This window comes from Bidens hawaiensis, unplaced genomic scaffold (assembly GCF_021521415.1).
Source record: "Bidens hawaiensis isolate Kalapana, Puna unplaced genomic scaffold, B.hawaiensis_p1.1 tig00016829_1, whole genome shotgun sequence".
In the NCBI taxonomy this organism is placed as follows: domain Eukaryota; kingdom Viridiplantae; phylum Streptophyta; class Magnoliopsida; order Asterales; family Asteraceae; genus Bidens; species Bidens hawaiensis.
Window position 1 is genome coordinate 366,026 of NW_027492551.1, and position 9,755 is coordinate 375,780.

Here is a 9,755-nt window from a genome sequence, read left to right on the forward strand (position 1 = left end):
GAGACATCAAGATGTTGTGATGAGAGCGGAGGCGATGATGAAGAAGAATAACCCGGGCCATGAGAACATAAAGCGAGGCTTGATCGCCCGTTTAACCAGAAAGAAGCCCAAGATGTACAAAACACATGAAAAAGAACATACACATATATAGCATTAGTATCTGATATTAAATTGATATATTTTTAACATAATAATATTTCTTAATTACCAATGGAGTCTAATTAATTAATGGAGCTTTAAAAGACAAATAGATTCATGGTTTTATATTTAGTATCGAATAGCAACATAAAACTGTTATCCAGAAGATTGTACGTTATGATCTTCTTTAACAGTTTCAACACCATAAATGTATCTTCTTCTTCGTCTCTAACAACATCATGAAGCTCCACTTCATACATCATGACAAACCATCCCGAACTCTCCCCTGACATTTCATACACACTCAGGAGAAAGCGGGAGTCATGACAGTCAGTATCCACCACAACTAGATGGTTTCGAGATTCACCAAAGTACAGTGGCATATACCACTAGTAATGGTGATGGAAATAGCAGCTTTTTCAGCTGTAGTACTTTGGGGAATCTCGAAGCCATCTGCATATGGTGAATACCACAGTCATGAATCTCGTTTCCACCTAAATGTGTATGAGATGTCAGAGGACCATTCGGGGTTAATTGAATGCTTATAGTACTGTAAGCTTTGCTACTTGATCACTTAGGTTAATTGAATGCTTATTGTACTTGTTATCCCTCTATTTATATTTGTTTTCTTGCAACAAGATATCTTTTAGTAATTAATGAAAAGATAATTGGTTTTGTTTAGAATTAGATTACCTGAATGTTACCTTTTATTTATTTTCCTCTTGAATGTTTATATATTGTACTTATTATCTCTCTATTTATATTTGTTTTCTTGCAACAAAATATATTGTAGTAATTAATGAAAAGATATCTATTGATTATGTTTAGTATTAAGTTAACTGAATTTTACCTTTCATTTCTTTTCCTATTTTATTGCGACGGAATATATGCATTAATTATTAAGTAGTTAAATGAATGTACTGATAAGAAACAAGTCATTGAAGCATTATAGAAACATAGGAAGATTTATTTGGCTTAATTAATGTTCAACTGAATTTCATCCTTTGGTCTTAATGATGAACTTGTTTGTACCCAATTCTTCTAAGGTAAACATCAATGGTATTGAATAGTTGCTAGAAACTCTTACTCAGGAAATTGTATATTATGTTCTTCCTCAAAAATTTCAACACCATGAATGTTACTTCTTTTTCACCTCTAACATCAATGATTTCTAATTTGAGTACATTTGAAGCGACTATAGGTTACGCTCTTTGTAATCATGAATGAATCTTGTTATTCATTTGTGTTTGTTTAAAGCCGCTATATGTGATTTTGTAACCATTTTTGTATCCATGAATCCATCTAGTAACTCTATGATGTTTGCGTTCGTGCATGTACCCATACACAAGCATGAAGGGGAAGAAGTGGCAATATGCGGCGTGGGAAGTTAGAACTAGTTATTGGTGGCCCTTAACCGGATCGATTAAACATGAAACAATAGAAATCAATCATTCTATGAAGCTCAAATAGATAATTAACGATTTGATGGAAATGATTCCTTGAAGAAGAGATTATTACAAATGATCACGGTAAGCCTAGTTGAAGGTCGTCAGAATTGTGTTTTTAACGTCGTGTCAGTTTGCAAAATAGTTACATAATTAACATTTAGCTAAAGTTTAAACAAAACTTTAACAAGATCGATCGAGGCTAAACCAACCGTTATAGTACCTTTTGAATTGTAATGGTACGTAACTAACGGGTCATGATCCTTATCAAAGAGACTCAAGATGAGATACTACAAATCTCTATCAACTTAATTCTTGCCCTTTTAGTACTATTTCGTTACGCTCTAAGATTACAGATATCGTTTCATCTAGATTACATTCAGCAAAACGTATTGTAAAAATGTCTCGAGTTAATAGTTTCGCTCAATTAGTTACCAGTAGAGAATGAAAACCAGTCACAGATTAACTGTAGACAATCTTTGTACTCTGTGGTGAAACAAACTCGGTTTAGTGATGAACATTAGTATATAATTCTCATAATCTACAATGAATCAATCTAGTAAGTGTAGAAACATGCGAAAAAGTACCCATGCATTAAATGTCAAATTAGATTTCATAGGTAATAAAGCATTGATAATTCATAAAACACAAACCCAAGTTAATAAAGCATTATATCAAATACTTTACTTCTTCAAGCTAAAAACTTACTCTAAAAGAAAGATATCAAATGGCGAACTAAACGCAATCGTCAATTCACACATAGGTTGGCCGCAATTTAGAAATTTTATTATTGTCGTTTAGAATGAACTTAAAGATTAGACATATCGATGAACTTCTGTGTGTCCGATTGAATAGGTGCTTAAAACTCTTATCCCGAATATTGTACCTTACGATCTTCGTCAAAAATCTTAACACCATGAATGTATCTTTATCTTCTTGGCATCTAACAACATCAATGATTTTGAATTTGTGAAAATGAGGGCTTGATTGATGTTGGTAGCTCATGATCATATCTTGATGAAAACCCGGAAGATCATCAAGCTCTACTTTGAACTCGACAAACCACCCCGAATGGTCCTCTAGCATTTCATACATATTTAGATAGAAACGGGATTCAAGACAAGCCGTTACACGAATGCAAGATTCTGATTACGTTACGATCAGTGTACAAGTCTGGACAAGGGCTTCGGTCTTGAACATCAAACGGGACGAACTTGTTGCGGATAAAAAGACCAGGAGAGATCGAAATCTTGTCGTAACGGAGGATGAAACACGAATGACATTGTTCTATAACACAATATCCAATTCACTAGAGAAACCATATGTACTAAAGTATGCAAAAATAAGATACGTTTACAAGGGTAATACTGTCATTCCATATTTGATGAAACTATGTTTCTGGACCAGAAGCAAACACATTAACAAGCCCGCGAAAGACTTGTGCAGATAGTTTGTGAGCCAGAAGAACCTCACCATCAACGTTCCACACGCTCTCCTCCCCAAATGAAGTGAATGTGAACGTTGTCGTCTACACAAAAAATTAACCCGACATTGCACACGAACAAAGAAAACGGTTTATATTCAACAACAAAAGTAACGAAAACTTGTACCTTATAATGTTCCAGAAAATCAAAGTTCAATGGATTTCCACCCTTCCTTGCTAGTTGCGTTAAGTGCCTACTCGTCGTAAATAGAGACAAATTAGTTTTTATTTTATTTTATTTTATTTTTTTATTTTAATACAAAATTTTGACCAGTTAAAATTAAAAAACAATACCATAAATAGAAAGCGCGCGGGCAGTCTTTGATCAAAATAAGATGCAAGAACCCGTCTGAAAGATGCGCATCAGCGACCAAGCCATCAGGCGCCTTTTCATTTCTGCACGAAATAACCGCAGCACCAATACTAAGAAACCGCCCTCTATCTGTAACCAACTTTGATTCCTGTTGTGGGTCCATCGATTGATTTGCGTTACAAACGTGACACTTGGAACGACACGGGACCCTTTTGGGGTCCTTTGGTAGGCCCCAACATGTCGTTAATCTTTTTCGATTGGTCTGCATGTTGGTTTTCTCTGGTTCAACTTTCGTAAACGCTACCTCCGCCTTGTATGACCTTAAAAACAAACGGGTTCGGTTTGAAATATTAGTATTGACCGGGAAAAAAATTGTAAACATTAAACGATACCTGTGTTTAAGAAACACTTTTGTTCCGGCGTAATCATATCTTTTTGGCCCCATCCATCGATACTTTTCGCTCTCTTTGATCACATTGCCATAAAATCCATATCTAGTAACGTTAAATAAAATTTAAAAATATACCTAAAAATTAATTAATGATAATAGTTAAGAAAAATACGAATAAAGAAATTACATCACACGAGGAAAAAAGGATAGGAGTCTACCCAGCGAACGAAGCAGTGTATCGCACACGAGGCTCGTGTTTGGATATTTGTGATGTTTTCCATGTTACAATCTGAGCTATATCCAGGCGTATTCTTTTACCGGTAATAATTTGTAATGCTGATGTAACAGGATCCCGAGCTCCAGTTGTGCTGCAAGACAATAGAATATCAAGTTCTTGACATCATATGGTTAAACAAATAAAATTATATAAAATCATTTGACATGAAAATTACCATATGACAATAGCATCGGTTGACCCGGAAGGAATAAGTCCAAAGCGAAATCGATCGTTCGGGAAAGAAATCTCGGGATCTTGGTCTGGTTAAAAGATTATGTAATATTGAATCAAAATAGGATATTGTAAAATGACCAAAAAGGACAATCATATTTTGTTAGCATATAAAGTCATAACATGACACCTTATTTCCCATCAACTATAATCATAATTTTATTCTATAAATTATGCATAAGTCAGCAGCAGCAGCAGCAATAATAATAATAATAATAATAAATTCACCTATAATTCAGTATCTTAGAATTTTTTATGATGTATAACTTTTTAGAAAGATAAATGTATATCACTAGAGTTGTAAAAAACCAAATAGACTTTTGCAGAATTCATCAATAAGTCCTTTGACTATTTGTTTGACTGATTATATCCCTAGACTTTCAGAGACTAACAAAACTATTGGAGACTTAAATCACATATGAGAAGGACCTTTGTTATTTTTAGAAAAGTCTGTGTTGAAGATTAAACAAACAAATCCAGGGACTTCATCGTTAAGTTTCTTAAAAGTTAAGGGATCAAATCATGCAAAAAACAAAATACGGGGACTTGTATCCAAATTTTGCAAAAACTTAAAAATATTTGGAACTTGTGAGGATTCATCAAGTGATGAACTTAAGAGAGGTGACTCATCCTCACCTGAAGGCAGCGGTTGGTCAACTATGGCATTATGGGTATCAACCGTTTGACCATGGTCCGGTGTGACCGGCGGGTATGGAGCTTTATGTCTTGACAACAAAACACCATTTAGGATCTCATTAAAAAGACCATCACCTCCCTGAATCACATCATATATAATATAGTTCAAATATTAAAAAAAAAAAACACTATAAGAATTTTTATCAAGTGTTTAGAAATACAAAACTTACAACAGCAACAACTCCATCATATGAAGCAAGCTCCTTATTTGTAATAGAACTCATTGCATCAAAAGCATGACCTGCGTGCTCTGTCACAATAACCTATAAAATAAAACTTATCAATATTTAACAAACCGAAAATATTTGAAAACACGTTTTTTGAATCACAAGTGTTGTGTGGTACCTTTGTTTTTATTTCGGCTTGAGAAAAGAGTGGAGCAACATTTTCCCAAATTTGGCGTCCATTTCCTTTTCCACTCCTCGGGTTAACAAAAACCTGATCACGATTTATAAAAAACTAGAAAACGATTGTCGTTAAGAGTAAGTGACGAGCTAATTATTAAACATACCAGAAGACTGTTAGGCCTGTCGGTTAGCATGCCAAGCAACGTGTTTAATTGATTAACCCATGTTTTACATGTCTGCCTGTTGTCATGACCAAAAGTGTAAACAACTGGAGTCAAAAGCGAAGGTTGACTCTTTGACATTTGGACACCGTGCACTCTGAACCTGTACATCTGCAAGAAACTAATCAAATTTAAGGTAGGCCCTTAAAAGGTGTCGAATTTAATAATTTTTTAACTTTAACGGGTCAAACGTCTTGACTACAACTAATCGTTTGACCCGTTTTTTTACTTAATTCATGTTGACCCGTTACTAAACAATACGACCCGCTCATATTTTCACTTCTAGTTTTACTTCGCGAAAGAATCTTGGCCCGTTTTGACTCGTTTGAACCATAGCCCGTTTTGACCCATCTGACATGTTTGAACCATAACCCGTATTAACCCGTAACCCAAATCCATTGACCCGACAAACAAACCTTGGATAAATGACCAGACAAGCATCCTGCGGTTTCATGTAAAAAGCCCCAATCAGTGAACTCAACAGCATAAACCTCAGAAATATTGATAAACGTATCGGTTTTGGAAGCATATAGTATTCCTAAACAACTTGAGCTGTCCTGTTTATTCAAGTCAAATTATAACATATGCATAAAGTCAACATTGCATACTAATGTGCAGTAATTCCCTGCACAACACGAAAATAATAAGGTTTCGGGTTGTCATGTTTAATTCGTTTAATTAATTAAATAGGCGGTTTCATCCATTCTAAACCTGTTTAAACATAAAATAAAAGGTTAAAAAACGTATATTTTATAATTATAAGGTTAACCCGCCAACTTGTTTTTGACACATTTACAACCCGACAATTCGTCAACTGTCTGACTAGTTTAGATAGCCAATAAACATATGGGTTGTGTTCAGGTACAACTAGAGGTGGCAATCTTGACCGAAAGCATTTCAAATGAGTCAGTTTGGGTTGTTTTGAAAATTATATGGGTCGGTTTGGGTCAGATACTTTAACTAAAAGGGTCAAATGGTCACTTGAAATTCCACCTTGTTATTAAGTTCAAAAGCCTCTAAAAAAAGCATAACACAAAATATAAATAAAAAACAAAAAAAATAAAAACACTAAAATGTTTCCTCCGTTGTCCTCGTTAAAAAAGAGAAGAAAAAAAAACTAGCCCGAAACTTAGGGGTGTGCGTGGCGCGGTTCGATGCGGTTTTTGGCTAAAACCAAACCGAAAACCAAAACTTTGGTTTTCGGAATTTTTGAAACCGTTCGGTTTTGGTTTTTTCGTTTTTCGTTTTGGTTCGGTTTCAGTTTTTGCCATTTGAACTTGAAAATTTTAGGCCGAAAAAAAAGGTGGCAAAAAATAATGAATTTAAGTATAAATAATTTTGTTAATTGTAAAATAATAGACCATTATACATTTGATAAAAAATATCTGAGTTACATATTTATTAAATTCTTATAAATTACTTAATATAAAATATAGAAAACAAAAATTTAGAATTCGGTTCGGTTCGGTTTTTCGGTTTTTTTTACATACAAAGCCAAAACTGAACCGCTAGTGCGGTTTTTACAAAAACATAATCGGTTTTTGTTTCGGTTCGGTTTTTTCGGTTTCGGGTCAATTTTTTCGGTTTGTTGCACACCCCTACTGAAATTGTTGACCCGAACCAAAACAACCCTTTTTTAATTGACCCGTTCCGACCCACGACCCGTTTCGACCCAACCCATTTGCCACCCTTAATTTGAAGTGATCTGAATGTGTTGAGCTAAAATAACTATAAGATTAATATTAATCATAACAAGTATGAGCATGACAATAAACAAACCAAACTCATGTATTGAATTAAGAAACGAAACAAACATTTGAAGTGGATTCCGTTGAGTTCCAAGATAAGACATCTGGTTTAAGTGTAACAACAACTTCACCAACTTGATCCATGAAGAACTTTGAAGTCAAAGTTGACTGAGAATCATGATTTGAACAATCTGGGTTTCTCTGCATATCTCATAAACCCCACAAAACTATTAAAGATATTATTATCGTTGGGATAATGAAGCTGTTATTGATTTGGTAGTTGAAATATGTATGTTCGATAGAGATCTAGTGAAATGTTTTGTAAAGTCAAAAATCAACTACTTTTTCGGGTCAAAAGGGAGTATATTTATATTTATATTTATAGTTTATAAATATAGAGATCGTAATGTGGTTTTTGTCTTTATGGTTTCACTAAATCTATGGTTTTAATACAACAATTTTAAATTTGTGGTTTTGTCCAATAATTTTGTTTTTGTTATTATTGTTTTTATTTGTAATTAAACCTGACTCAACTAAACCCGTTAACTTTGTTCGTTAAACCCATCAGTATGCCCCTCACATGAAGGGCAATTTTGTCCTTAATTGGTTGGGTAATCGTTTGGCACATTTATCTATCAAATGTGTCATGATTGAAGCCACCAGAGGTTAATTGTAATCGTCGTTTGTTCGTGTATGGTTTGTGGAAGACGAAGGAAAATTGACGAAGACAATACTGGGATTTGGAAATTAAAGATAAAATCATGTTGGGTATATAAATAAGGTAAATGGGTTATGTTATCGCGTAATTGGTCTGGTAAACAGGTATAGCATTAAATCGCATATACATCTGAAACTTTAAAAGTAATCTCGCACCTAATCTCATAGCCAACTAGGTAACTCTATACGCGTTCCATAAAAAACATGTATATGTATTTATATGATTATCATAATTTTGTTACGGTTAAAACACGATCTTAGCATATATGGTCAAAACGCAAGTCTACTTTTTACATCCAAGGAAATAATTTATTATGTAATTTCTTAACAACAAACCTTTTTGAAAACTTATAATATTTTATGGGTGTTGAGACGAAAAGAAACATGGTTGTTTCGGTTTTTTTAAATCTTTTTTAAAAGCGTTTGAAAACATCTCTAATACTGCTGAGACGAAATGTCAACAGTTTATACTGATTTTAACATTCTAAACCTGACTCACATAAGAACATTATCAAGAAGGAAGCCCATTATTATGAGAAAACCCTATTAAGTCACGTTTTCTTAAGTCCTAACCCAATATCTTATTAGGCCTTTTCAAGCCTGCCTAGAGAAACTAGCTAGCCCACAAAAACGAATATATGAGAATAAAACCGAAAGGCCCGTAGTGAACCATAATACATTATTCTTTTTTTTAACGACCAACTAAGTAATATCGGGTACTTTGTACGCGGCCCACATTGACTAAAGGTAGCCCGAGCCGGCCACGAGTCCGGACGGACGGAGCCCTTAGCGGTCCATCTATTGAGGGATTCCCCGGATAAAATCCGACCTCCACGCCCGCCAAACGTCACGACAACGAGGAGCCGGTAAAACATGACTCGAACCCTGACAAGCCAGCATATCTCCTATATAAATTGGTGATAATGAAGTTTGAACCTCCTACCTCTCACTAGTAAAGTGAGTTTTCTATCATTAAGCCACATGCAATTTATATAATACATTATCCTGATTCCTGATATCGTCAAATGTTGTTTTAATAACATATGCTAATTAATTTTATATAATTCAAAATTTTGTTTTTACTTATAAAATCCGTATTAGACGTTGCCTCGTCGAGAAGCATTTTTTTCAAAAAGTTTTAGATTTTCTTTAACAAACTTAGATGAAGTTTAATATTAGTTTTACGTGATAAAAATTGTTTAATAAATTTATAAATTGTTATTTCGAACTCATGAAATTAAAAAATATATATTTTTGATTTTTTTTCTTCAAATTATTCATTTTCTCTTTAGTAATATAATTTAGGTAATTGGTGTTTGCATTACCAATGACACATTTGTCTACAAATACTTTGAAGGTCATATTAATGCACCAATATTTATACCAATAAAAGAAGCATATTTTAGCCGGCATATTGTGATAAAAGTCCAAAATAAATAAAAGAAAAAGGTTGTTTTGAACTCTATCGACTTGGTGGCTTTATGGAGGACGACACTTATTTAAATTGTATACTTTCATAGTTTCATGTGTTCTTTTGTCCTACTAACTATTAGTCATTTAAATTAAAAAAAGGGACATAACATATACTGTCGTACAAAAATGGCGTTTTACACAAATTTAAATATATAATTACACATCGCAAAATAAAATGAGGCCGGCAAACTAATAATTAATATAAGGTTATGGTGATGACGATGTGATATAACCTAAAGAAATATATATTTGTAATATACATGTATGATCGAGAG

The 9,755-nt window shown here is 33.7% G+C and overlaps 1 protein-coding gene across 1 annotated transcript; it reads right to left on the reverse strand.

Moving 5' to 3' along the window:
- Positions 1-2,926: 2,926 nt before the first annotated feature.
- Positions 2,927-7,636, reverse strand: LOC143552239 (ceramide kinase-like). The gene is made up of 12 exons (XM_077042511.1): positions 7,357-7,636; positions 5,959-6,099; positions 5,486-5,653; positions 5,320-5,412; positions 5,145-5,237; positions 4,825-5,053; positions 4,223-4,307; positions 3,989-4,138; positions 3,772-3,873; positions 3,361-3,699; positions 3,194-3,260; positions 2,927-3,111 (listed from the first exon to the last, which is right to left on the reverse strand). Exons 1-12 carry the CDS (start codon positions 7,495-7,497, stop codon positions 2,974-2,976), a joined length of 1,746 nt encoding a protein of 581 aa, XP_076898626.1. The 5' UTR covers positions 7,498-7,636; the 3' UTR covers positions 2,927-2,973.
- Positions 7,637-9,755: the final 2,119 nt, after the last annotated feature.